Consider the following 25,898-nt stretch of genomic DNA (forward strand, 5'->3'; position numbering starts at 1 on the left):
GTATATTTTTCCATCTTCTAAGATCTTCTATTTCTCTCTTTAGGGTTCTGTAGTTTTCATTGTATAAGTCTTTCACCTCTTTTGTTAGGTTGATTCCCAAGTATTTTATTTTTTGTGAAGATATTGTGAATGGAGTGGTTGTCCTCATTTCCATTTCAGAGGATTTGTCGTTGATCTCGGTCTATTCCCTAAAGACCTAAAAAGAGCATGCTACAGGGACACTGCTACATCGATGTTCATTGCAGCACAATTCACAATAGCAAGACTGTGGAACCAACCTAGATGCCCTTCAATAGATGAATGGATAAAAAAAATGTGGCATTTATACACAATGGAGTATTACTCTGCATTAAAAAATGACAAAATCATAGAATTTGCAGGGAAATGGATGGCATTAGAGCAGATTATGCTAAGCGAAGCTAGCCAATCCCTAAAAAACAAATGCCAAATGTCTTCTTTGATATAAGGAGAGTAACTAAGAACAGAGTAGGGTCGAAGAGCATGAGAAGAAGATTAACATTAAACAGGGATGAGGGGTGGGAGGGAAAGGGAGAGAGAAGGGAAATTGCATGGATATGGAAGGAGACCCTCAGAGTTATACAAAAGTACATACAAGAGGAAGTGAGGGGAAAGGGAAAAATAATACAAGGGGGACAAATGAATGTCAGTAGAGGGGGCAGAGAGAGAAGAGGGGAGGGGAGGGGAGGGGGGATAGTAGAGGATAGGAAAGGCAGCAGAACACAACAGACACTAGTATGGCAATATGTAAATCAATGGATGTGTAACTGATGTGATTCTGCAATCTGTATATGGGGTAAAAATGGGAGCTCATAACCCACTTGAATCAAAGTGTGAAATATGATATATCAAGAACTATGTAACGTTTTGAACAGCCAACAATAAAAAATTAAAAAAAAAAACTGAGACAAAAGGATTTTCTCAGGTTGAGTCAGTGTTTTTATAAAGCATCAAGATTGGAAACATGGTAGCAAAGAGCTTAGTATTTGGTTTAATTGAGATTACTTAAGGAGCAATAGGAAATAATTTATCGATAGTTAAAATATAATTGTAAAGAGCTTTAAAGGAACTTATGGTATTGCTAAATAAGTAAAGTCATATCTGTAGGCTTCCCTTGGACTGCTTGCCACACTGATACCAAAATGTGCAGATGCTCAAGTCCCTCATATAAAAATAAAAATGTGCATAGAACCTATGCACATCCTCCCATAGACTTTAAAATCATCTCTAGGTTCCTTAAGATACCTAATACAATATCAATGCTATGTACACAGTTGTTATACTGTATTATTTAGGGAAATTTATACCATGACAAAGAAAAGTTCTGTATGTGTTCAGTGACAGGCAAAAAAAAATTTTTTTTCCAGTTACTTTCCATCTGCAGTTGATCGAGTTCAAGGTTGCAGAATCCACAGGCCGGGAGGAACAACTAGGCTTTGTTAAATTCGTCTTTGAATTTTGCATTAAGTATATAAGAACTTTATAAGCTCCCATTTAGAAATGGTTAGTTGGTGAAACTGCTTGTGCCTTGTATACTTGGGTGAAAACCCTGGCTTTTCTGTAGGCCTGGACTTGGTACTGGTTTTCTGGTGATGCTGTTTGTGGTCGATGGGTCTGAAGCTGAGCAACAATAGATTAAGCCCAGTGTTGGAGAGAGGGTAACCTAGGGAAGAGGAGACCAGGAGTCTCTCGTTAAGTCAGGCTTTAAGCAACCCCATGTGGCCTCCAGGCCAAGACTTGGTAAGCTTTTTTTTAGAAAGCAGGTAGTAAACCTGTTAGGCTTGGGGGGAGGGTCATATGGTCTGTACCTCAACTTCTGATTGTTGAGTAAAAGCACTCAGAGATAATCTCTAAACAAATAGGTCTGGCTATATTCAAATAAAACTTTATGAGTTAATATTGAACTTAGGAATTCATTTACTTTTCATGTGTCACAAAATATTATTATTGTTTTGTTTTTCTTTTAAGAATTTAAAAATGTAAAAACCACCCTCTTTTTATAGGCCGTAGGAAAACAGGTGGAGAACCAGACTTTTCTTGCAGGCTAATAGGCTTTTCAATTCTATTATCATTTCATCTTATGCTTTGTCAGTTCGGTTTTAACTCACTTGTAACTAAGGGAAAGCCAAAGGTTCCTAATTGAAAAGTCCTTTGTTCTATTTCTTGGTATATTTGTATTTCAGGCTTTATTTTTTAGGTGTATCATTAAAGGTTTTTGTTATTTTTAAAGACCTTTCATGTATCACAGAGTACATGATAGGTTGTGGGAAAGTTTTTTGTTTGTTTGTTTGTTTGTTTTTCCCCCTTTTTTCAGAGCTGAGGATGGAACCCAGGGCCTCATACTTGCTAGGTAAGTGGTATACCACTGAGCCATATACCCAAACCCCTGTTTTGCTTTTAAAACCTGATTAAAGGCTTATATATTATTCTACTACTTTGCTTAGTTAAGAACTGTTTCTTAATATTTCTAGTGTTCAATTAGAGCAAACTTTTAGACAAATCTGTAAAATATTTAAACCAGAAAAACCAAAACAATTATTACTATATCAGCCATGTTGTAGAAGGAGCAAAAGTACTGAATTCCTGTGCATATATAACTCTTTCCTCAAGAAAAGGGCCTTATTTATTTCTTTTTTATAACTCACACACATTTGAGTTAAATTGGCTTAAATATGTAGAACTGGTTGTACTTCTTTGGCAGGAGGTAGGGATCTTATGTTATCTTGTGACCCACTACCTTTCTCCTCAAATTATAGTTAGCAAATACCTTCAGGGAAATCAGATTGAGTTGTATTGTATTGCACCCTTAGAGAATACTGAATTTTCAGTCTGACTTTTAAGCAAAACTACCTGCTTTCCTCTTTGAATCACATGATTATCAAATGAGCCATTTCTGTATGGAGAGATCAAGTTGAGAAGACAGAGACCAAACCACAGTTTTGTGAATATTTTGGTCAATGTGACAAGTTCTGTAGTTCAGAAACATTTTTTTTCAGACACAAAATATTTTGTGTCTGAAAAAAAAAAAGCATTGACTGCTTTTCTCAGTAAACAAACTGTGTCATCCTGCAGGTTACTAATAACTATGAGTCAATAATCACATTATGTCTGTGGTCTTGGATATTAAAGAACTCAAGGTAAATGTCTCTGACTACATGTTGGGCCAAAAGAACATAAGGCGAACCAAATTTATCCTTTTGTCAAGCAGTATAGTAGTCTCCCCTTATCTGTGGGGGTATATCCCAAGACCCCTAGTGGATGTGAGATTAACAATAACTATTAGTAAAATAGAATAAACATAACAATATACTGTAATAAAAATTGGGTGAATGTGGTTTCCCTTGAAGGAGTGAAGATGAGTATTAATATTTTGGATCACTGTTGACTCTGGGTAATTGTAACCACAGAAAGCAGATCTTCAGATAAGGGAGGACAACTGTATAAATGATGTATCCTCAGAGGTTGAACTGACTGGAAAAAAAGTTTGTGGCCAATGGACATCTTTCCTGACACCCTGTTTTGTGGTCTCTGTCCACTACTATAGGTGGTGGTGCCATTAGGACAGAGCCCGTGCATTCTATTCTCAGTGCTCTTGGTAGGAGGTATTGGATGTCACAAGATTTGTGTATTAGCTATTATAAATGCAAAAGCAATGTGCACATTTATGGTTGCCATAGCCTGGGATATTATAGGTTCTAGCCCAATAATTGTTTTAACTGAATTATGGTGACATTTTGTAAAGTCTCAAAAGGTAATTCTCCTGGCCATCTGTCCCACCCTTGTGGTTTGGTTCACTTCTCGTATTCTGATTCTTAACATTTTATAGCAGAGAATATCATGTAGTTGAAATTTCACTACTTCTAGAAAATCCTATGGATGTTAGACCTATTAAAAATGAATCTTCTTAACTAGAAATGATACCTCTTGATTCTGAACTTATAAAAATGAATTTAACTTAGGGAAGTTGATTTTTTTAAATATTAAGATGTTAGAAGAGTAGGGAAATTATTGTCACAATTCGTACCATGCCAAGGGATCTCAGTGAATTAAAAAAGCTAAGAAGCTGTCATCCAAGACTAATCTTCCCCTAATAGGATAGCTCAATGAGAAACTTAAAACTTGGCATGTTTACATCTCTCACTGGAAGGGTATCTTGACCGTGGAAAACCGTATTAGCAGATGCTTCACTACTTGGTCTTTATTTTCCATTGTGTGCCCAGTACTTGGCACATATTAAGTCTCAAGAAAGAATTTCAGAGGATAAAAGAAGAATTTTAGGGAGAAAAACAGGAATCAGGTAAACAAAGACCTAATATGACAGAGTGTTTTACTTCTTATGGTTTGGAGAGGGTCTCATGTCCACGTAGCAGATGGGCCATATGCTCTCAAGGGACCAGGATACCCTGGCAGAGGCCATGTGAACATCTCAGTGACCAACTACCCCCACTCCAGGGAGGAACAGCTGCCTTATCTGACTGAGTCCCAATCTGACATTGCTGTCTTTGGGAACCTCTACTCTTCTATCCCAGTTTCTCTCCTGCAGTCACTCCAGTGTCTGTAGATGGCAGCTGTGGTACTTAGATCTGTTTAAAAATGACTCAGCTTTTTAAGTTGGGGAGTTAATATACGACTAGAATGATCTCTGAAACAGGGTAGCTGCTCTGTACTCTGCTGCTTAAGTAACTGAACTTGTTCATGAACTCAGGCATTGCCAATGCCTGGATCTTTTGTTTTTAATTTGCCGTTCTTTGCTCTGTCCCGATCTAAACTTTATTTTGAACTCTGTTTGAATCTAGCTGGATTCTTCTGGATTAGTCTCTTCTCTTCTCTTGATTTGAAACTTACTTTTATTTTTCTCACATACCTTGGGCTAGCATAACTGGAATGGTGGATCACAAAATGACCACAAATGGCTCCCCTCTCTGTCTGCCAACCCCCTTGCAATGTGGTTTTTCTTCTCTTACCCCCAACTCCAACCTGGCTATGGGCTTGCACTGGCCAAGGGGACATTAGGAAATGTGACTCATGAGGGAACTGAAAATATCCCATGTTTTGAGACATCCCACTTCCTGTTAGGAACCCTTCCTCCTATCCCCATCCTGTCTATCGGCTCAGCCAGCTAGAGGTGTCAGCCCAAGCTGGTCAGCCCTTAGCAGCACCAACTGCCAGACAAATAAATGAAGCCAGCCTAGACCATCAGTCACAAACCAACCTTCGTCTGACAGCAGCCACATAATTAAGCCCAGGCAGAATTATTAACCCCAAGGATTGTGACAGTGGACGTTAGGTAACTGATACACTGAACCTTGACTGAATTCCTGAGATTAGGAATTACCACCACTGGTTCTAGGATCTGAGAGCTTCTGGTTTTGTCTTTTCATAGCCATCGTGCTGACAGAGGAGTTCTACTTTTGTGGGAAATGATGCAAGGCTTTTGATCCCAGTTGCTGCCTGAAAGGAACATGCCACAAATAAAGTTTTATTGAAACACAGTCATGCCTATTTGTTTACAGATTGTCTATGGCTGCTTTTAGTCCACAATAAGTAGGTATGGCCAAGACTGTATGACCCACAAAACCTAAAATACTTACAGTTAGGGGAAATAGGGCAGTGATAAATGAGTAATAGTGAACATACTCTGAGAATTCAGGAAAAGTTGAATAGTTCCAGCCAAACTGATCATGAATGTATAGAAAAGACAAAATTTGAACATGGACTTTGCAGATAAAATCCCAAGGGTGATGAAAACACATCAGGTAGAAGAAAAATAAGGGAAATGAAACAATTATTTGAATTGTCTAATGACAGCTGGATGGGAGCAGGATCTGTGAACCCAGAGCTAAGTTCAGTTCTATATGTTGGCAACACACAGTTAGAAAACAATAAAAAATTTACAGATGTAACAAATGTAAGCAATCTAGGTATAATTATAATTATAAGAAAAACATAGAAGACATACATGGAGAAATTTCTTTCAATTTTATTGAGACACAGTAAAGAAAACCTAAGTAAATGGAGAGGCAATACCCTATGCTTGGGCAAGAGCCTGTCACTAGCTAGTTTAATTACTGAAAAGTAGGGTGTAGGGGGGCGGTTGATGAAACCTCTCGAGATTGAAAAGTTCAGGAGTAATCTGAGTTCACAGCAATGGGCTGTGGGTTCAGCCAGGTCATTCACCTTGATTTATCTGTGTGTTCACAGATCCTGCTTTCACTTGGCTGTCATTAGGACAGTTCAAATGATTGCTTCATTTCTCTTATTTATTTTTCTTCCAAAAACAGAAATAACTTGGCTTTATCCGATTTGTAAAAGTCATATATGCTAATTGTATATTAAAAAACTTGCAGAGGGCTAGGGATGTATCTCAGTGTAGTGCCTGTATAACCTGTGTGAGGCCTTGGGTTCTATCCCCAGAATTGCAAAACATACAAACCAAAATGAAAAAACAAAACAACAACAAATCACTTGAGGAAAAGGTCAGAATACTTTGATTTTCTCTAAATGGTAGGATTATAAGGGACTTTTGCTAGACAAAAGGATTCATGCTTCTGACATGACCTTGTTGCTTCCTTGAATGTGAACACCCACACATTGACAGTAAGTTAGGGCTGTGAAAGATGTGGGCTTAATGGTGTGAATCCTGTCTCATCATTGTCTTTGTCTTAGTCTGTTTTGTGTTGTTATAACATAATACATGAGATGGGATACTTCTACAAAGAAAAGAGGTTTATTCAGCTCGCAGTTTTAGAGGCTGAAAGTCTGGTTGGACAGCCCCACCTGCTTAGGCTTTGGTGAAGGCTTTCTGGCTGTGTCTCAAGGAGTGATGATGTCACATGGTGGGAGCACTCCTGAACAAGAGGGAGGTGTGTATCACATGATGAGACAGGAAGCAAAAGCAAACAACAACAACAAAAACAACCCCCCCAAACAAACAAAATCTCAACAAAACAAAAAAAGGGGAGAGGTCAGGCTTTTTCTTTTATAACAACCTGCTCTCATGAGAACTAAGTCACTCCTGTGAGACCTAGCTCATTTCCCTAGACCAGCATTAATCCCTTCACAAGGTGCTCAGTCACCTTCCAATAGGCCCCACCTTCCAATAGGCCCCACCTCTTAAAGGTCCCATAGCCTCAATACTGCCACACCGGGGATCAAGCCTCCAGCACAGGAATCTTTAGGGAACTAACTGCATCCAAACTCTTCTCCCTGTGATATGTCTGACAATGACAAACAAGAAACCAAAGTACTACTTTTATGGACTTGGCTTATGGACTTGGACAGTGCTTGATGAATTGGTGCAAACTTTGGTAAATGATTGCCTTGAGGCTTAAGCAGATCTGTTCTCCCATTTTTCCTAGCCCTCCAAATCCCTATGTTACCGCTGTCCTGGAAGGAGGGACTTCTAGGTGCCCACGAGAAAAAGGGGAGAAGGCAGGAGGGCAGGAGGGCAGGACTGCTGCCACAGTTAGACCCACAGCCCTCCTCTGGGGCAGATGGAGGCAGTTGACTTTCTATAGCATACTTCAGTTTAGATGCTTCACCAAGAACATTTCAGATTCTGAAGGTTGAGTGTACTGGGCAGGTAACAGGTGTGAATAATTTGATGGGATAAAACCCTGAGCAAACTGTAGATAGTCTTTGGTGGAAGGCATTGAAGATTTTAAAAAGTTATGGTGCTGTCAAACAAAGCAGGTCAGGGGCTAATTGTTTTTAGAAACTTTGATACTCTGCCATTTTCCCCAAACTTCAAAATTTTTAATGTGATATTTAGTGTTCATATGCTGCCCCACCACAGTGAATGTACCTCGCTGGTATGATAGAGATCAGAACAGGAGCTGGAAAATAGCAGCACCAACATCATCAAAGTAGATAACATGACACAGTTGTCCCCTACAGAAGAGATACTTGGCCTTGTCCTTTTCTCATTCTGCTACTTGCCTCCGATATTCTAGGGTTTTTGTGACTGGGGACCAAGCAAACTCATTTCCTCAAGGTTAATCTTACCTAGTGCTCTACATCTCTCTCTTTTTCCCTAAAGGAAATCTTTAGCTTCCTTGGATTCTCACACCTTATGGAATAGGTGTGGGGCAAAATACTTGCCAAAAATTCCCTTGGGAATTCATTATAGACTGACCCTGAGATTTCTAAAAGAAATGTAAACCATGATTTTTATTCTCCCAGGAGCTTGTGTTATCTGTGTAACCATTACTGTAAATGGGAAGCAGTCAATAAATTATGAAAAGAAATGAGGGGTGCAGGGCCAGCAGGGTCAATGTGGTGGCTGCTGGGCTACTGGTTTTTAAGATTACTCTGGGAGCAGAGGAGAGGAGGATGGGAACAGGCATGAGCAAAGTGCCACACGTCTGTATGTACTGAGCATTGGTCATTTTTCTTGAGTGAGCATTCACTGGATTATTGCAAGCCTTCAGTTAATTTTTCTAGAGTTCTAAAAGTTGAACTTGAAAGTTTTTGTCCCCATGTTCTCATTGCTTTTATGGAGGGGTGGGGTTTTAAAGGTCCTTGTTTTGCCATTCCAGAGATGCTTCTCAGCTCTGGATTATTTTTTAAACAAATCCCAGAAACATCTCTATACAGTTTTCTGATGCCACACAACGGAATTAGGTAGGCCCCCTACCCCCATCTCCCTTGGAGGACCATGGAGAAAGACACAACCTCCAATGCCAAACTCACCAATCAGATAGATTCTTCCTCCTGTTCAGGAGAGGAATGAAGGGGTGGAGTAAGAGGCAGGTGTGGTCTTCCAGCAGATGTTTATCTGGGAGAATAATAAGATAAACGGTGTTTCCATCTGAGTTTCAACTTAATGGTATCATTATGTTGCAGGAATAAATAGCATTAGGTGAAGAAATAAAAATCAAAGAAAAACATTCGGCATGGCAAGAAGCAACCATGTTGTGGAAAGAAATAGTAAGTAAAGGAAGGTAGCATGGATAGAGTAGTTAATTTAGACTGTGGGAAACAAGGCAGGAAAATTTATATGCAGAGGTTAAAGGATGGTGAGATTGTGTGCTCGTTCAAAGAAAAAACAGGCCAGTCAAGAAAAAACCATAGAAGATGATCATGGAAGAAATGAGATTCAGAGCTAAATGAAAGTGTCAACTTTAGAATAGAAGGAGGCTTTTTTTTTTTTTTTTTTTTTTAATGGGTATCGGGGATTGAACTCAGAGGTACTGGACCACTGAGCCACATCTCTCCAGCCCTATTTTGTATTTTATTTTAGAGACAGCATCTCATTGAGTTGCTTAGCACCTCCTCTGTTGCTGAGGCTGGCTTTGAACCCATGATCCTCCTGTCTCAGCCTCCTGAGCCTCTGGGATTACATGTGCACCCATACCCAGTCAGAAGGAGCCTCTTTATTATCTAATATCCTTGTCTTGGTTGTATTTTAATGCTGAATTGGTAATGATTTAAGACAGGCATCTAAGTTTTGGTTCATGTGCTCAATTTGAATTCTTATTCCTCTGTGTTTTTTTTTTTCCTAATGAACTTTCTTAATTTTAGGTGATAGGCCAGAGTTGTTTTACCTCCCTGCCCTAAGAGTTAGTTTTCTGCCAGAGACATGGAAGAAAAGAGGCCATATTACATTGTAGATAGAGTATTAGAGCTATTGTGAGATAGGAGGTTTTCTGGATGTGCTGAAAACCTGGACTGTTACACAGGTTGAGTTTCCCTTAACTGAAATTCTTGGGATTCAGAATTTTTGGATTTTTGGAATATTTATATGTAATGAGATATTTGGGGATGGGACTCAAAAGTCCAAAATATGAAATCCATTTATGTTTCATTTACATCTCATACACATAGCCTGAAGTTGTTTTATATAGTATTCTAAATGATTTTTGTGCATGAAACAAGGTTTCATGGTGTGAAATTTTACGTGTGTCGCATTATGGCTGTTCCCAAAGTTTTTTTGTTGTTTTTGCAATGCTAAGTATTTTGCATGGTAGGATTCGGCTGACCTCTAGTGGTAGAATTGGTACATTGCAGTCATTTACTAGCATAAACAGCCTTTGTTTCAAGGTATGTTCCCAGTCCTCGTTTAGCAAAAAAAAATTACAGATTCCCTCCAAAACCAAAAAACAAAACATAAAATGCTGGCAACAGTGTGCATACTCTTTTGGAGTAATTAGAACAATCATTATTGAGAATGGTTTGGAAATGGAACTATCATGTAATCCAGCTATCCCACTTTTGAGTATACATTAATAGGAAACAAAATCAGCATACTAAAGAGATAACCTGCATATCCACATTTATTGTGGCATTATTCAAAAGATCTAGGATATGGAATCAACCTAGGTGGACATCAACAGATGAACGGATAAGAAAATGTAGTATTTATACATGATGGATTATTATTCAGCCATAAATAAGAGTGAAATTATGTTATTACAGCAAAATGGATGGAACTGGAGGATATTTTGTTAAATGAATAAACCAGATATGGAAAGACAAATATTTCATGTTTTATCTCATTTATGGACAAACGCTGACTGGTATGTAAAATAGAGGTCACTAGAGATTGGGAAAGGGAGAGAAAGGTGGAAAAAGGTGATTGGATGTGATCAGTGTGCACTGAATGCATGTATGGAAGTATCACACTGAACCCCATTAATATGAACAATTATTCATGTTAATAAAATAAATAAATAAATCCCAGTTGATAGTCATATCTTTTCCAAGTGATTATGCATATCTTCTACAAAAGCTCAAGACAAAAGATCTTCTAAAATACTCAATCAAAAATTGGAATTAATCTACCCGTGACAAAATATTGTCAATGACTGGATTTGATGAATGGTAGATATATTTTCTGCACTCAGAATATGAGGGCTCTGTCTGGACATGTGTGAAAGCCTCTATGAAGCGTGCATTTGATTTTTCCCTTGGGACACTATTCAGCAGGGTCCTGAAGTTTGCAGCCATTTCATGGGTTGATTTGTAACCATGTCTCTTGGCTCACGTTCAAATTTGTCTCTGTTCTACCCATGTCCTGCACAGTGGAGGGAGGGACTTGAGGCCAAATCATTTCTGTAGAATCTTTATCCTGAGCATGATCTGCAGGAGGCCAGTGTTTGTGGCTACTTCTTCCTACTGCTTTATTTCTCCACATGACTCCTCCTGACTCCGTGGGGATGATCCTGGGAGGAACTAAAAATTAAGAGACTCTGGTACCCATTTACTTATCTAATCTAACTCAGAGATTTTGGAAGCCTAAACTTTGCTTTGGTTTAATGAAAAGATTTGAAGACACAGGACTGGTGTCCCAAAACTTGGAGCAATCATTTTTGAGCACTTTAGACCCTCAGACCTAATTTCCTAAAGGATGAAGTGGTTACCAGGCTTAGACATTTAAAGATGCTCTGTGGGTCTGGAGGTATAGCTCAGTGGTAAAACGCTTGCATGAATCCCTGGGTTACACCCCCAGTTATGCATAAATAAATAAAACAAATAAAAATAAAAATAAAGATGGTATATGAGTTCAATAGAAAGATGGTTTTGTGTTATGGGGGTGGCAGCTCAAAGAACTTTGTGTTTTATATACTTAAAAAATGACAGCAAATGTGGCAGGATTAATGATGGTTAGTTCTGAATGGTATAAATATGGGGATGTTTCTTTCAATCTTTTTAGTTCTTAAAATTATAAAAAGAAAATAGTTCTAGCAGAGCAATGGGTACTGTATTATATCTTTCACTACTCTGCAACACAACTCTTATAGTTAAGCCAAGTGCATTTTTGTTTGGTAGCCACAAGCAGCTCTTCAGAGATGTGAGTGTTTTAATTCTGGTTGTGTTTATGGGCAATGTGGTTGACTTTCACCAGTGTTGTGGATTCCTAGACTTAGCCATTGCTGTAGGTCTGATTTATATAAATGGTATGCATAGTTCAAAGCTGAGTAATTCAACTAGAAGGCCCATCTAATCTCCTAATAAAGTAGGTTCTAGGCCCTTTTTAAAAAAATTTTTTAAATATTTATTTTTTAGTTTTCAGTGGACACAGCATCTTTGTTTGTATGTGGTGCTGAGGATCGAACCCGGGCCGCACGCATGCCAGGCGAGCGCGCTACCGCTTGAGCCACATCCCCAGCCCGGTTCTAGGCCCTTTTGAGTCATAAAGGATAGAGGTACTCTGGTTTTCTCTCTCCATGAGCACTGATTGTGAGGCTCCATGAGGGAGAGAGGAAGACAGGAAGATGTCTCTGCAGCTACATCTGTATGGCAGAAGAGGGACATTGTTCAGGGGACACCTAAGTTGTGATAGTCAGATGATGGCTCTGGTAATGTGCTGTGGTTCTAAGGGTAGTTGTTTCATGAGCAGGTCATTTTCTAAATTCCTGGCTTATAAGGTCCACCTTTGTGGTGACTTCAGTACTGACTTGCTGGGTTTATATTTCCAGTGAGCACAGGGTGGGTCTCCCTACATTGCCACATGCCCGGTTAGTTGCCAAATGTCTGGTCAGACTATAGAATCTGACTTTGGGATAGCTGTCATCTTGGGCCTAGTCTGTGGAAGCTCATCAGGGACCCAACATGGCAAGCCTGTTAATAATGAATTCCTGAAAGGAGACCGTGGGTTTGCCAGGTATAGAGGCACACCTCAAAGAGAAAATAGGAGCCCCATAGCCTAAGTACAAGATCAACAGTCTGGACCAGAGGGTTAACAGCATTCTTAAGGGAGGAAATACATGTGGACTCCTCTCTCTGTGTTCTCCTTATTACATTCCTTAGTACATTGGGTACCTTAAATTTTCAGATCTTAATCCAATAGGTTATGCTGATTAGCTCTATAAGTAAATTTCAATGACAGAGTTTCCTTTCCTTTTCTTTCAGCATAGTAGTTTATTGTATGTTTCTTTTTGAAGTTGATTTTTAAAAAATAATATATAGAAATGAAAATCTTAAAACTGCATAAATATGTTATATCAAGTTACCTATCAATCCACCAAATCAAAAGCAACTTCCGAGCTGAATAATAAATTACAAAGAAATAATAATTCTGGCTTATTCAGGAATGTGTAGTGTTTTCAAAGCTCTTAACAGTTATCCACTAATACAAATCTCTAAAGCTGAACTTAGAGTTGGAAGATGAGTTTACAGTAACATAATTTTAACCTATTTACATTCATTTTAATATATGACTTAGATGTTTATTCTGTGTCACAATGGTGCTTTCAAGTGTTCGCAATTTACAGTTTCAATTTGTACGTATATAATTCACTAACATGAGGGACAGTTCTTCCTGTTACAAACTATTCCTAAGAATAAAAATAAAACTCTATCCTACATAGAACTCTGAATATGGTATGACTTAAAACAGATTAATGCAACATGGTTTTTAATATTTAGCCATTTTCTAAATATCAGCATGTAAATTTGCCTATTTAATATATGACATCTACAACTTTATTCACTGAGAAATTCTGCATTAATTTTATTCAACCATCTTTATCACCTTATCCTAAAAATTTCTTGACTTGCTGTTTCTGTTTCAGTGAATTCCAAACTGTGTGTATAGTTGTTTTTTTTTTTTGAGAAGAGGAAGGAAGCAAGGTGATAAATACACTGTAAACAGAAAACAGTTCCCCCCCAAATTAAACCTTTATAAAACTTTTCTCTTTATTTCTATACTATTTAACACTTTTTAAAAGTCAGTTACAGTGTTTCATCTTTACCAATAAACAAATATATTACTGGAGGGTCAGTCTGCCCCACCTTTCTGGGACCTAAAATTCTGAGTATGTGAACAGAAGAATAAAATACTTCAACATTAAATTACCAAATTTATAACTGTTATATGATTTGACTGGACTAGTTAAAACATATAGAAACATACAATTCAGTAGGTGTTTGGTGATTTTGCTTTTAGGGGTAGGTTGTCAAAAAACAAAGAGTAACAAATGAAGTAGCAAAAAAGTTTTGTTTCCCATCTTAAAGCTGGAGGGCAATGGATCACAGGGCAGTGTAATCCTCTGAAATCCATTTGACCTATCACTTCAGGTCCAAGATGAAATTTGGAATTTTTTTGAATAGACCCTATTCTTTCCTGGAGTATCAAACTGATTGGTAGTTATATCTCCAAGTACAATCAGACCTTAACAGTCTGTTGAATGAAATATTAGTAAAATTGAAAAGATGAGACTAAATTTCAAACTAGAATAAAAATCTACTCAGTTTTCAAATCACTTACTAACACGAAAACAGATTTGGCTTAAATCACTCCTGTACACACTGACACCGACAGATGCCCCAGTCACTGATTTGCTCTGCAACAAAAGGGCATATAATCAGAGATGACATTCTCCAAGCCCAACTTTAAATAGATTTTAAAAAGTCATTTCTAATTTTTACAGAAATTGTTTCTAAACTATTTTCTCTCCCTCATCTCCTAAACTAAAGGATGTATACTGTGTTGGTTTGTTGTAATTTCTCAAGCTAAATATGAACCCTCAAAATCGATTCCAGGCAGAAAATCTTTGTAAATTAAAATCAAAAGCAAAAATAGAAAAATTATATTTTATATATTATATATGTGTGCATACACATACACACATATGTATTTATATTGATTGGAATCCTCTAGCATTTTAAAATCACTTTAGAGATGAATTTTGGGATTCTATTCTCCACAACTCCAAAATCCATAATTTAAGGACATAATTTATTTCCTTCCTGGCTACCCATTCCCCTCCAGAACAGTTCAGTATAGCCAATGGCTCAAGTTTAATGGGAAGAGAGAAAGTATTTGAATAGTTTTGTTTTTTTGATTTCTTTGGTGATTTGGGTGGTATATATTGCTCTTTGCCATTATGTCAAGTCACTCCCTGAGGTATAGCCCTATCGCTAAACTGGCGTCTCTAGTCCCTGATTTTTCCAGCAAATGTTCCCCTGGGAATGGTATTGCCTTGGAAGCCAGAATATCCTTACTAGCCCTTGCTTCTGGCGTCTCATGTGATTTCTCAGTGGACTTCTCAGGAGCTCCAGTCTCTTCATTTTTGGTGGGAGATACAACTTTGGAGCAAAGTTCCTGTAATGGCCAAACAAGAACTGAAACTGGCTCTCAAGGAGGTTCTGGCACACTTCAGCATAACTTTTCAAGGTTCCTGTAGGGTTATAGCTCCAGATGCATTTATGTTACTATTATTTGGTGAAGCAGTATTTGCCTGTGATGTCTTTGCAGAAATTGGGATAGTTATCTGATTGAGAACAATCTTCTGAACACAAAATCTTCTATTAGATCCTTTTCTTGCTGAGTTGTGCTTAATGAAGGAAGCTCAGCTGTACATGGAGGACTGGAACTCATATTGAGTTGCTGGACAGAAGTGCAATCTGTTTGCTCATCCTCTGCAGGCACTGGGGAATGAACTCTCAAGTCTTCATTATCCTTTTCTTTAATGACATCAAACATTCTATTCTCCAAAACGAATTCACCTGGCATTCTTTTCTTTCTTTCTTTCCTTTTTTTTTTTTTTTTTTGTATCAGGAATTGAACTCAGGCACACTCGGCCACTTAGCCATATCCCCAGCCCTATTTTGTATTTTATTTAGAGACAGGCTCTCACTAAGTTGCTTAGTGCCTCACTTTTGCTGGGGCTGGCTTTGAACTCTTGATTCTCCTGCCTCAGTCTCCTGAGCTACTGAGATTCAGTCATGTGCCACCATGCCTGGCTTAAATAAGTTTTATGTTTAAGGCTCATTTTCTTTATTTTTAAATTAAATTAATTTTTTTTAACTGGGGATTGAACTTTGGGGCACTTGACCGCTGAGCTACCACCTGGCTTTCTTGATGAACTTCCAGGTAATGGAGGAAAATTTGAAGCTAGTAAGTCAAACTTTGGTGGTTTTTTTTTTTTTTTTGAGCCTTTGTTTCAACTGTTGAAGGATGGGGTCTTGGGATTCTGTCATCTTGTGGTCTTTGACCTCTGGAAACAGTTCTTCTGCTCCTACCATAGTCCCCATTCTGTTGCATCTGTAAACCAGGAGTCTCCTTGGGAAGGTGAGTTTGCTCCTGATGCCCTGGTACTGTAGGGTTATGCCATCCGGGTGGAAAGTTCCTTGAACTAGATCTATTCAATGGTCCATCCTCAAATGACACAGAGCCCTCTGTTGAATCTTCTGAACCACTGGATGACCTAAAATGAGGCTTCACATGATTCTTTTTTGGAATGGTTGACCAATATTCACAGCAGCAGCATTTGTTTTACAAGATCCTGGTGAATTAAAGCCATTCACAAAACTACCACTGGGAAAGGAAGCTAGTGGTGTTTCAAAGTAAGGTGCAGGACTTGGAGACCAAGACTGAGGCACAATACTATAGACTGAGTACTGTTGGTGAGGATTATATACAGGCAAAGACTGGTGAGGCATACTGTGCTGAAGTTTGAATACATACTAGAATCAATAACCATTCTTAGCAAAAAAGGTATTGATGGCCTTTATTCTTTGTCATGATTGGCTTGCCCTGAAATGTTATAACTTAAGTATTTGAAAGTCTGTTGTGCATCTGTGTCTGGCTGAAAAGTGATATACCAGTTGCTATTATGTGCAAGCTCACAGCTTATCATTTTGGGGAATTTTTCACTTTTAAGCAAAGCTTTCACTTCCTCTACTGGTGTTATTTCCGGAATCTCTCTAAGAATCACAATACAACACTAATGACTTGGTCTCACCTTCTCACCCTTCTCATCAACTTGTACCATAGGAGAAGATCTCAACACTTTAAGATCAGGATTTGTGGTCAACTTTTTTAAAAATCTCTTTTCTGTTGGCAATTGTCCAGTTGGGACGAACTGATCACTATCCATCTGAGCTATCAAACAATGATCCTTTGACAAGTTTTCTTGTGAAAAACAGAATTCTAATGTTTTCTTTAGACATTCTTTTAGGTCTTCTGTAGAAATTGCTGAACTACCTTCTCCAGAAACATGTATTTGGCAACTCAGTTCTTCAGGTCCTAATATCATTTCATCAGTTGATTCAATGCCTGTAGTGTTTCTTGTGGTTTCACAAGATGGAGAATATATTACTTCATGTTCCTTACACATACCTTTTCAAAGCTCAGCATCTCCTTCAGGATGAGACCCTGATGTGCTGCTGTTTCATGCCAAGGGCTTTCAGTTCCTTGAGTAGCATCAGGAGTTCTAGGAGGAATTTCTTGCCATACTCTTTGGCATTAGATTTAAACCAGTTCCTTTAGGTGTTACCTGCTTCTCCCTCCACCATCCCACATGTTCTCTCCTCCCTCCTCGATCGTGCCTCCCTCATGACCCTTTTCTCCATCCGACTCCACCCTGCCCCCCCCCACCTGTTTGCCTCCTTTAGGAGGTCCATATGGGACCAGGGTTTCCTTTCCTTTCTTTTTTTTTCCTACTTTTTTTTTTCAAATGAGAGAGACAGTGTGACTCAGTAGAAAGCATAAGGAAGAAGTTGTTCTTATTAATTATGACTTAAAAGACAAAGGCAGAAGTCTGGTATCTGCCGCATCATGCTTCTAACAGCTCTGGCCCTTGGGAAACTCTGTACCATCCTGGAGATTTGATTTGGGTACCAAAATGAATGGGCAGGACTAAAAAAATACAAAAAGAAACATTTTTTTTTGTTTTCATACATTTATAGATATCTTTAGTTATTTTAAAGGCAAAATTGATTCAAAGGTGGACTCATGCATTATTCATATTCTTTTTTTCAAGTGGCAAAATGGGACTTCAAAAGAGTAGGCCTTAGCATTGATATCCCTAAAAATCAGTAATGTTTTCCTTCTCTATATACATGAAAAAGAACCATGACGTAAATAGTTAATCATGTGATAAATTGATCTGTGTAGTATGTATCATAGTCACATTGAATAACTTATCATCATTATTAAAATGAAGTTGAATATTTTCCTTTTCTTGTGAGTGTAAAATATGCACAGCATCTAGGAATACAGGATTTTAAAGTGGTGGTTGAGAGTTCTGTTTCTGTCAACATGGCAAATGTCAATATGGTAAGTCTCTTGAAAATTTTTTTCACTTCAAGATGCTTAAGAATATTGGGTAACTGTGTGTCTTTGAGGCTTTTAAAAGTCATGCATAGCTAATGGTAGCTAATAATATTTTTTTCCACATATTTGCTGACCATTTGTATTTATTATTTTGAGAACTGTCTATTCAGGTCATTTCCCCAACTTATAAAGAGGAAAGGTTTATGGCTTGCTTTCAGAGGTTTCAGTCTGATTGATCCCCTTGCGTTGGGCCTGAGGCAGCACAGTAAATCATGATGGGAGCACATGGTGAAGGCAGCTCATTCACCTCAGGGCAGGTGGGTAGCAAAAGAGAGGGGTAGGGGTTAGGTTCCCATTATCCCCTTTGAGGGAATGTCCCCAGTGACCAAAGACCTCTACCTTAAATGTTGAACATAAGCAACCTGTGAGAGCAGGGTCCTTCGACAAGGTCATTCTTAACTATGATGGGATGAGACAAAAAGACTGCTTCATAAATTTGTCTAAGAACAGCTGAAAACAAGATCACTGTGCAACCCACAAATACTGAGCATCTCTTTCTTGTCTAAAATGAGTGCCCACTTCTCTTGAAATCATTATAGCTTTGTCTTCAGTGTAGTTTCCTTTCCATCTGGGTAAGATCTATTGAGATACCCAATCTTCTAGTTGCCCTCACTTTTTAATAGCATCTCAACTAGTGAGTTCTACTTCTGAGACTTCCTCCAAATCACCCAAGCAAAGTCTGAATCCTTTGATAAGTTCTCTCTATTACCTTCTTTCTAGATCCCGTGGCTCCCCTGGTGTTCCAGTATAGGTGTGCTCCTGTTGGCTTTTTAAAAAAATTTTTTTTGGTTGTTAATGGATCTTTATTCCTTTATATGTGGTGCTGAGAATCAAACCCAGTGCCCCACACATGCCAGACAAGCGCTCTACCAATGAGCCACAACCCCAGCCCTCCTGTTGGCTTTAACTGTAGAATATCAACAGCTTAAAGATTAAAATTGTCACAAAAAGACAAGTACCACATAAAAAAAATCTCACTCAAATGTGGAATTTACAAGGTCAATTTCAGAAGTTGCCACTAGAGTATTGGTTTTGGGAGGCTGGGGAGAGCAGGAGGGAAGGAGGGTTGGGAAAAACTGGTCCAAAGGTACTAAGTTATAGTTAGCGAGGAGTTAGAAGTCCTGGATGTGCTATTAAACAGCATGGGTATGCCCATTGAATGGTAACTCTCATTCTCTCTATCCCCCGGCAACCATCATTCCACTTTATGTCTCCATGAATTTGGTTGCTCTTGGTACCTTATATAAATGTAATCACCCCATTTTTGTCCTTTTGTGTCTAATTTATTTCATCTCATTTGTGTAATATCTCCCAGGTTCATCCACATTGTAGCAAGTGTCAGAACTCCCTTCTTCTTTAAGTCTGAAAAATACTCCATTGTGTGTATCACTACATCTTGTTTTTGTATTCATTTATCGATGGGCCCTTAAGTTGCTTTCAACTCTTGGCTATTGTGAATAGTGCTTCTGTGAACATGGGTGTATAAAAATCTGCTTTCAATTCTTTTGGGTATATACCTGGAAATGGAATTGCTGAATCATGTGGTGATTCTATTTTTAATTTTTTGAGACTCTCTGGACTGTTCTCTATAGCAGCTACTCCATTTACAATCTCACCAACAGTGTACTAGGGTCCCAGTTTCTCCACATCCTCACCAGCCCTTGTTATTTTCCTTTTTTGACAACCATCCTAATGGGTGAGGTGTTATCTCATTGTGACTCTGATTTACATTCCTGATGACTAGTGATGTTGAGCTTTATTTTTATATTGGGTTTTGATTACAGTGACCACTCTCTACTTCTTTCCAGAAAGGAGTTGAAGATGCTGGAGCAGTCTGATTCTCTGAAAGGTTCTCTAAGCGCAGAACAGCAGCTGTCACTCATCAGTGGTTGCTCCAACATTGCAGAAGCAGTAGAGGGCGCCATGCACATTCAGGTGAGTTAAGGACACTGGCAACCCAGGTCTGCAGTCCCAGGAGAACTTAAAACCTCTCCAGAATGGAGGAACTTTGGGGAGGGAGTAGAAGGAAGGAGCAGGGGGTAGGAAAGATGGTGGAACGAGATAGACATCATTACCCTAGGTTACATGTATGACGACATGAATGGTGTGACTCTATCTTGTGTACAACCAGAGAAATAAAAAATTGCACTCCTTTTGTGTTCTATGAATTGAAATGCATTCTGCCGTCATGTATAACAAATTAGAGTAAATAAATAAATAAAATTTAAAAACCTCTCTGGAAGAACAAAGAAAAATAATAGGCAGTGAAAGGCATGAATATTTTGTTACTTTAAAATCAGAATTCTGTTTATGTGACAGCAAACAGGTCAATAAAACTTCCCTTGTACAAATTCTCATCAAACTAGCATGATAATGCTAACCTTACAGATATTACAATTTTGAGCTAAACTAGGTATTCTGAACTGCTAACACTGTTTTTATCAGCCTTTTAAATGACAGATTATATTCTTGTTTTCATGCATAATGAAGTAAACCCTTTAAAGAAATCCTCTCAAAGAAAATCTTTCATTTGCATTTATCGTTTCCAACAACTTCACTTAAAAAAATAGTCCTCACAGGCACTGATTGTTCCTTAGCTGAAAGAGTCTGGAGAGAGGAAGCAGTCCCTTCAGGTAGAGCTGGGGCAGCCTCAGGGGCTGGGTGAGGTGACCTTTCCAGGAATCTCTCTCTCCTGTAGCTCAAGTGCCTACAGGTAGATCCTGCCCATGTTTAAGAACCTGAGGTCTAACATTATCTTTTGAAAGGTCATACTTAAATTTCTACAGAGTTTAGGTAATTATTTCAAATACCCCTTTTCTATATTTTGTGTTCTGAGATTTGCACATATCATGTTGTTTCCATGATGATATTCTAACTGAGAATTTGGGAACAAACCAAAAAGGCTGCATGTGTTTTATAGTCAGCTGTTGCTCTGAGATTCAGATCACGTACAGAAGATGGAGGTTCTAGGTCTTTGTGGCACTCAAGTTTCTCCAGTTCCTTTAACAAACGTGTATCAAAACAGAGCATAAGGAGAGGATCATTTCTCAATTCCTTTTTTCTTTCTTGTATACAACAGACTGCTCTTATCCTTTGTTTATTTTCTGTAGTTTTAGTCACCTGTGGTCAATAGTAGTCCAAAAGTATTTGGAGGTGGGGGAGGAGAGAGAGACAAAAAGAGACTGACACACTCCACATGCACATAATTGATTACAGTATGTTGTTATAATTGTTCTATTTTTATTAGTTATTGGTATTAATCTCTTATTGTGCCTACTTTATAAATTAAACTTTGTCATAGGTGTGTATATATAGGATAAACATAGTAGGTACAGGGTTTGGTGCTGTGGTTTCAGGCATCTACTGGGGGGCTTGGAACATGTCAGGTGTGGATGAGGGGCTAGTATGTTTGTCTCTATCTCTTGATATAATTAGGGTTGTATGAAATTTAGGTGCTATAGGGGATCAGAGGGCTCCTGTGGTGAGCTTTCAGATGTCCTGTTTCATGGGTGCGTGTTGTAGGAGGACTTGCTTCTGGAGAACACAGAAGCTTTCCATGCCTGGTCTGGGAAGAGAAGCTTCTTCACCTGGATTTAGTTTTTGAGGACAGTGTATGCTTCTTACATTGGTTCTACCAGGGAGGTTCTTGTTGCTCTTGACAGTGGCAAGGATGGGTTTCTCCTGTCATGGCATGTATAATTCACATATGGGTTGGGTGGGCTTGCAGTCAGTTGTGACATTTGCACTTAGCATAGGTGTGACTTTGGCAAGTTTTTTTTTTTTTTTTTTTAACTTCTAAATTCCATTTCCTCATCAGTAAAATGGGGATGATTCCTTGAGCTCTGGAACGTAGTGAGAATTTCCATCTGGGCTCATACTTAAGGTGACTATCCTGAAGGCAAGGTTTCATTTTCCCAACGAGATGTTTAAAAACTACTTTTATGATTAATTTGATGTAGTTGTCCCTCAGTATGTTGAGAGGATTGGTTCCAGGACCCTTATTGATATCAAAATCTGTGAATGCTCAAGTCTATCATATAAAATAGTGTAGTATTTGCATTGTAGATATGCACATCCTTTCATATACTTCAGATTGTCTCTAGATGACTTATAATGCCTAATATGATGTAAATGTTATGTGCGTAGTTGTTATACTATATTGTTTATGGAATAAATATAAAGAAAAAAGTCTGTACATGTTCAATCAGATGCAGTTGTAACAGAGACTTAGAGAGGTTGCCTTTGCTAAAAGCAGTGACTCTTCATTTGGGTCCATTCATACCCAGTGGGTAATGAAAGCAGGATAAAGCTTGACAATCTCTGCTTTCATTTTTGTCTGTCTCCTTTATTACCTTAAACTTTGGTTCAGGTCCCTCCCCAGCTCTGTGTATAGACGTGTTAATCATTTAAGTAGTGTTCATCTAAAAACTGGTAATACAAGAGTTATCAGCCCTAAATTTACCTAACCTATTTCATCCCCCTTTAAGACTGTAGGATTTGCATTTACTCATTTCAGATCCCTGGAATGACACTAGAAGACTTTAGCATTGTCCTGTAACCTTCCAGGAAATCACCCCATGATGAGACTGCCCCCCATTGCCTAAGCTGAAGCAGTCATCTCATGGCAGCTGAATTGCCCCCTTCCAGAATCACAGGCCTGATAAACATCCTGAGCAACAGGTGGAAATTATCCCCCTCAAGCAACATAAGGACTTCCTTGGAGTTTCCTTGAAGAACCAGAACCGAAATAATGATCAACTGACCCACAATTTGACCAAGAGCGCTTCATTATGCATATCTCTCACCCTGTACACCAGTTCTTTCTCTGTCTAAACTAAAGCTTCTTTCAGCATGGTGAAGAAAGGGCTTAGATGATGGATCTTGCTTTGCCTTTCCAGTGTGGCCATATTGATTAAAGTTCTTATCCTGCTTTTTAAAATTTAGCATTTTACAAATATATGTTTAACAGTCATAGAATGTGATCTGCAATATGAATATGTAATAAATTTTTTGTAATATTTCTTGTTTCTCATTTCACAAAACTCCTACGCGTTCATCTTCATTAGCGTTTCTTCTTAAGTTTCTTTAACTAGTTTCCCAGAGCACATCATTGGTATTGATTTCTTACTGTGCCTACTTTATAAATTAAACTTTATCATAGGTGTGTATGTATAGGATAAACATAGTGTGTGTTTTTGAGAGGCTCAATAGGCTCATAGTGTGTTTGAGGTTCAATAGTAAGAGTTTTTTGAATCCATCTGTAATATTGGAAATTTCTCTCTAGCCTCAATGACTAATTCTCAAACATTTAGTTATTTTCCCCCCTGTAGTGGGATACTTGTGGCTCTACAACATGATAACTTGCTGTGTTGTTTGTTTTAAATGTTTAAAGTCATTTTAATAAAGCTTATTCACAAATTTTCTAGCACTAGCACTAAAGTTATGCCCCAGGGAATAATGAACACATTTATGTTCAGGTTTTTTTTTTTTTTTAAATGGGTCTTGCTGTGTTTCCCAGACAGATCTCAAACTCTTTGGCTCAAGCAGTCTTCCTGCCTCTGTCTCTCCAGTGCTGGGACTAAAGTCACATGTTCAACATTTTTTTTGCCTGGCATATGTTAAACATTTTTGTTTTCCCTTTCCATTTTTGAAATATAGGCTATCAGATGATTTCTATGCAGATCTGAAACTAGAATGATTGAATTAGTTCAAGCTAATGTATCTTTATTAAATACTATGTTGTTTTTCAAAACATGAAGAATTCTCCATAATATGAGAACTTATAATGACTTGGATATAAGGTGAGTCTTTCTTCTAAGGGATAATTTTAGCTAGGTGCAGTGGCTCACACCTGTAATCCCAATAACTTGAGAGGCTGAGGCAGGAGAATTGCAAGTTTTAGGCCAGCCTGGGCAATTTAGTGAGACCCTGCCTCAAAAAAAAAAAAAAAAAAATTTAAAAACTACTGGAAATGTAGCTCAGTGGCAAAGCTTCCTGGGGTTCAATCTCTAATACTAAAAGCAAAAACAACAAAAGGGATAATTTTAGAGAGGACATATTCTACCTTATAAAAAAAAAGTGCTTAGCACAGTATTTGGCACATAGAAAATGCTCGATAAATGACAATTGTTTTATAAATTGGCCCTTTGTATAGAATTTTGGTAAACAAATGATAGGGAGCAATATATGATATTTTATGCATAGTAGGTACTGAAAATTGTTGTTTAGTTAAGGTCTGTCTCTATTTTATAGGTCAAATGAATGTATTTACATGTTGAGCAGCCTCTGTTATACAGAGCACTGAGCCAAGCAGTAGGAGAGGAAAATAGAGAAAGATGATCAAATTCTGCTAACTTTAATTCCTGTAAGAGATTGCATTCTTCAGAAATTCTTCCTCCTTGCTGGGTGTGGTGGTGCACACCTGTCCTGTAATCCTAGCTACTCAGGAGGCTGAGGAAGGAGGATCACAAAGTTTGAACCAAAATGTTTCAGAGTCAATGGTTGAAAATAAAAGTTTGTTTGGAACTTTATATTGAACAAAAGAAAAAGTTTATTTATTTTTGTACTGGAAATTGAACCCAGGGGTGTTTTACCACTAAGCCTCATCCCTAGCCTTTTTCTTTATTTTTTATTTTGAGACAAGGTCTTGCTAAGTTGCTGAGGCTGATCGAACTTGACATCTTCCTGCCTCAGCCTGCCAAGTTTCTGGGATTACAGGGGTGGACCACTATACCTGGATAACCTGGGCAATTTCACAGGACCCTGTTTGAAATGAAATGACGTGAAATAAAAAAATAAAATAAAAAAGAAATCGTTCCTCTAGTGTCATGGAGAGGAATGGGGGAAGGGAATAATTCTGACCTACAAGATTGGGAAGGTTTAAGAAGGTGGGATTTGAACTTGCTTTGGCTTTTTGACAGGTGAATTTTGGAGAGTTGTGTTTCAGAAAGACATGAACAGGTGCCTGGAACATACACACAGTATGGTGGGGTGGGGAGGCTGAGATTCAGGACCAATGGAGAGGAGAAAAAAAAGGCTAGAAATAAAAATGAATGCCAATTTGGGATGCTTTGAATGCTGACATGAAGAGTTTCTTAGATGAAATGAGTTAATATTTCTAGAGTTATTAGAGTAATGCATGACACATAGAAACACTATTTGTTTCCTGAAATAAAAAAGTTTGGATTTCAATCTGTATCCTGATTAGAATCCTCCAAGGAAAGTGTCAGTAGGAGACTGAAGCTAAGCAGAAGGAAAGATGGATATGACCAAAAATAGTTGGAGATTTCACTTTTATTAGATGACTGATTCTCTTGGGTATGTATATACAATTTCTATATATGATTAATTTGATAGTCCAAATTTTGTAACTAGTTTATACTGGCTTCTTGTCTTATGTTTGTCAAACAGAAAAATAAATAAAGCCCCAAAGAGAACCTAGTGATATACCACGTATTAAAAAAAAATATGTTAGTGTTTCTAATAATTCAGGAATGTTAAAGATATTTCTTAAAGAATCAAACATCTCTATTATAAAGGGAGCTTAGGCCTATTATTCCAAAAAATTTTAATAGTTTGGTTATGTATTTCTATTTCTCCTGTTTATTTTTTTCTTTCTTTAATATATTTGAGATTATACTATGAATAGAATTTTGTATCATGACTTTTATTTAAAACTGATTTGCTCAAGACTGTATTGATAGAAAAAGTATAATTTTTGGATTTAAAAAAAATCTTGAGGGGCTGGGGTTGTGGCTCAGGGATAGAGCGCTTGCCTAGCATGGGTGAGGCCCTGGGTTAAATCCCCAGCACCACATAA

At 38.0% G+C, this 25,898-nt stretch overlaps 1 protein-coding gene and 1 pseudogene across 1 annotated transcript in view; one reads left to right on the forward strand and one right to left on the reverse strand.

Annotated features, from left to right (window-relative positions):
* Nucleotides 1–25,898, forward strand: part of Cryl1 (crystallin lambda 1) — a 142,267-nt gene that overhangs the window by 15,746 nt on the left and 100,623 nt on the right. The window contains exon 3 of the mRNA XM_027941585.2: nt 19,888–20,014. Coding sequence (XP_027797386.1) covers nt 19,888–20,014 — 127 coding nt within the window. The remainder of the gene's footprint in view (nt 1–19,887; nt 20,015–25,898) is intronic.
* On the reverse strand, nt 15,178–17,820 carry LOC114097596 (la-related protein 4-like; annotated as a pseudogene).

Source organism: Marmota flaviventris, chromosome 4 (genome assembly GCF_047511675.1).
Source record: "Marmota flaviventris isolate mMarFla1 chromosome 4, mMarFla1.hap1, whole genome shotgun sequence".
Classification (NCBI taxonomy): domain Eukaryota; kingdom Metazoa; phylum Chordata; class Mammalia; order Rodentia; family Sciuridae; genus Marmota; species Marmota flaviventris.